Source organism: Pyxicephalus adspersus, chromosome 5 (assembly GCF_032062135.1).
Source record: "Pyxicephalus adspersus chromosome 5, UCB_Pads_2.0, whole genome shotgun sequence".
Classification (NCBI taxonomy): domain Eukaryota; kingdom Metazoa; phylum Chordata; class Amphibia; order Anura; family Pyxicephalidae; genus Pyxicephalus; species Pyxicephalus adspersus.
The window spans coordinates 147,403,754-147,407,415 of NC_092862.1; the positions used below are offsets into that span (position 1 = coordinate 147,403,754).

Sequence of the window (3,662 nt, forward strand, 5' to 3'; positions counted from 1 at the left end):
GACACAGAACCCAGGAGGACACGTCCCCGACCCTGTATCAGTACAGAGATAGAAATTACATAGCCAATAATGATACACCGACCACCACTAAGACCCAGAACCCAGCAGGACACGTCCCCGACCCTGTACCAGTACAGAGATAGAATCTACACAACAATGACAGGCTGTATAGGTTGCATGTCCTGGAATCCCATTGGTTGGTCAGTGACTGGCCAGCATTACCTGAGCAGGTATCCTCATCCGTCCCGCTGGTGCAGTCTCTGTGACCGTCGCACACTTTGTCCTTTGGAATGCACGGCCCATCCGGACACTGGAATTGGCTGGCGTGGCAGCGGCAGCCTCTCTCGTCGCTGAGGTCTCCGCAGTCATCGTGGCCATCACAGCGGTGGACGTAGGGAATACATTTTCCCAGTGGGCAGTGGAAGTGGGCGGAGCTGCAGCCCGAGGAGCAGCCTAGGAAGTGACAACAGACAGAAATAATACATGGGCGGAGCTGTCTGTCCCCTCCCCCAGTCTCAGTGGGGTCAGCCCACGAGGGCCATGCATGCTGCTCCCCATACACTGACTTTCTGAACTGATCCACCAATCAGAATGAGAGTTATTTCTCCTATTGCATTTGGTATAACCACAAAAAAAAAGGGAACCTGTCTATTGTGTCCAGCTGTTACCTGATTCGTCGGATTCATCTGCAAATCCGCAGTCCAGGTCACCGTCACAGACATGGGAGAGCGGGATGCAGCGACCATTGGCACAGCGGAATTCGGAGCTGCCACAGGCTGGCGCAGGACACCCCCATTCATCGGAGTGGTCGTTGCAGTCAGCTTTGCCATCACAGCGGTGGGCCAGGGGGACACATTGCCCGTTGGCACAGCGGAACTCCTGGGGAGCGCAGGTCACTGAACAGATCTCATCCGAGCCGTCACCGCAATCATCCTCGTTGTCACAGAGCCAGGCGCTGGGCACACAGCGATCACCCAGGTGACAGGCGAACTCATCGCTTCCACAGGCCGAGCAGGGCACATCCGGGCACTGCCAGCGACCCGACTCACAGGAGCTGCAAGGAGACGATGAGAAATACCACCCGCCAAAATGTATAATGTATGGGGGCCCCAACCGACCCCGGTGTGATGTATATTGTATGGGGGCCCGGTGTGATGTATATTGTATGGGGGCCCTATGGGGGCCCGGGTGTGATGTATAATGTATGGGGGCCCGGTGTGATGTAAATTGTATGGGGGCCCCGATGGATGGGATAGATGGGATGGACGGATGGACGGATGGATGGATGGAGGGATGGATGGATGGACGGACGGATGGATGGACGGAGGGATGGATGGGTGGATGGATGGATGGATGGATGGATGGATGGATGGACGGATGGATGGATGGATGGATGGATGGATGGACGGACGGACGGATGGAGGGACGGACGGATGGAGGGACGGATGGATGGAGGGATGGATGGATGGACGGATGGATGGATGGACGGATGGATGGATGGGATGGATGGATGGATGGATGGATGGATGGATGGATGGGTGGATGGATGGATGGATGGAGGGATGGATGGATGGATGGATGGACGGATGGATGGAGGGATGGATGGATGGACGGATGGATGGAGGGATGGATGGATGGATAGACGGACGGATGGATGGATGGATGGATGGACGGAGGGATGGATGGATGGATGGACGGATGGACGGATGGATGGATGGATGGATGGACGGATGGAGGGATGGATGGATGGATGGAGGGATGGATGGATGGATGGATGGACACGTACCAGTTGTGGCACCCTTGCTGTATGGCAGCACCGGCAGGGAACGGCAGATTCTCCCAATAGCATGGACATTCTGATTGGTGGATGCAGCTTCCATCTGTGTAAGGGACACCAATCAGATGAGACACGGATGAGGATTGGTGGACACACAATACACAATGTCCCCTCCACTCACCATGCAGGACCTTCCCCCGTGGACAGAAGCAGCCCTCCACGCAGGCCACGGATGCACAGCGCTCCTCTGGCTCCTGTTCCATGTTCCTACAGGTGAGGGGACACGCCGGTCCACAGGCCTCATAGACCAGACCGTTGTCACATTGCATTGCTGAAAGAGATGACACAGTGGCCATGGTGTGATCAGAGGAACTACAAGACTCAGCATGGCAGCTGTGATGATAGAATAGAGAGCGATACATACGGCACAAATCCTGGGACCTCCAGCGAATGTAAATCCCACGCTGGTTACACTCCTCCACGTAGGTGGCAATGGCCGTACACAGACAATCGCAGTCACCTCCGGAATCACATCTGGGGGGACAGAAAGGTGGGCTGTCTAATGTGTGGCACCTCCCGAATCTAATGATATTGTATATTGTTGTCACCTACCCGCAGGCATCATACACACACCAATCATAGAACTGCTGGCAGGGGACCTCCTGGTGACACGCCGAGAACACCGGCTGCATGAGGATACCGCAGCTCCTCCTCGCCCAGGTGACACGGTGACTGTTCTCCTGAGAGAGGAACAAAGATGGCGGTCAGTTCCCAATCTATTACAGTGTCCCATCCCCCTCCACCAATCATGTGTGTGCTACATCCCCCTCCACCAATCGTGTGTGTGTGCTACATCCCCCTCCACCAATCACACGTGTGTACTACATCCCCCTCCACCAATCACACGTGTGTGCTACATCCCCCTCCACCAATCATGCGTGGGTACTACATCCCCCTCCACCAATCACACGTGTGTACTACATCCCCCATACATCCGGCGTACCGTACACGGGTGCTGGAAGTCGTCGCTATGAACCTCTGGGCACATCAGGCTCATCCTCCAGCTGTTCCCAAACAGATCGGCGGTGGGTTCAATGATTCCCTGGCGACTGGTGAAATCGTTCTCCGTGTCACCATCAAAGTTCCCGCACAGTCCACTGACCTGACCACGGAATGATGGATCCAGTTTGACGTAGACGCGGGTCCCTGGGGGAGGAAATTGGGACAACAAAACGGTCAGAGGGCCCAGTGTAAGAAGTAATGGGGTGACCCATGCAATACGTGGCCCTTCCTTCTCCTCATTCTGCTGGCCACATCCGTGTTTCATACAGGGCCACATGTGAACACACCTGACACCTTGTCATATCTACACCTTGTGTCATTGGCCGGGTCTCACCTCCATCCCACAGAACGCTGAGTCCCAGCTGTGCCACGAGAATGGTGAACAGTCCGGCTTGTTCTAGAAGAATCCCATTCCCGCCGTACATTTTGGGAAGTGTCACGGCCACACCATTCACAGTCACCTCTTTACCTGGGAAGGAATCATTCACCATCATTATACATTGTATTCGGAATATAATATATATGTCTGCCATTGTGTGACCAACAGCAGGGAGGGGAAATAAGGAGCAGAGCCACGGGCCACACTTTGCATACCACGGAATCCAAGCAGGGTTCATGATGCAGCATGGGGGCCACAGCTTACATCTAGGGGAGTAAAAAGATTTCTGCTGCAACAACTCGCTCCCTACTTATCACCTGTACCCCCTTTCTGCCCATCACCTGTACTGCCTTCCTGCCCATCACCTGTACCCCCTTCCTGCCATAACCTGTACCCCCTTCCTACCCATCACCTGTACCCCCTTCCTGCCCATCACCTGTACCC

General features: G+C 55.0%; 1 protein-coding gene across 1 annotated transcript in view; it reads right to left on the bottom strand.

Annotated features, from left to right (window-relative positions):
- The window catches only part of LOC140332148 (SCO-spondin-like), a 65,884-nt gene that overhangs the window by 41,589 nt on the left and 20,633 nt on the right, over window positions 1–3,662 (bottom strand). The window contains exons 21-28 of the mRNA XM_072413442.1: window positions 3,174–3,308; window positions 2,781–2,983; window positions 2,390–2,517; window positions 2,202–2,311; window positions 1,959–2,108; window positions 1,787–1,880; window positions 669–1,054; window positions 223–453 (exon numbers count right to left, since the gene is read on the bottom strand). Of these exons, the coding sequence (XP_072269543.1) occupies window positions 223–453; window positions 669–1,054; window positions 1,787–1,880; window positions 1,959–2,108; window positions 2,202–2,311; window positions 2,390–2,517; window positions 2,781–2,983; window positions 3,174–3,308 (1,437 nt within the window). The remainder of the gene's footprint in view (window positions 1–222; window positions 454–668; window positions 1,055–1,786; window positions 1,881–1,958; window positions 2,109–2,201; window positions 2,312–2,389; window positions 2,518–2,780; window positions 2,984–3,173; window positions 3,309–3,662) is intronic.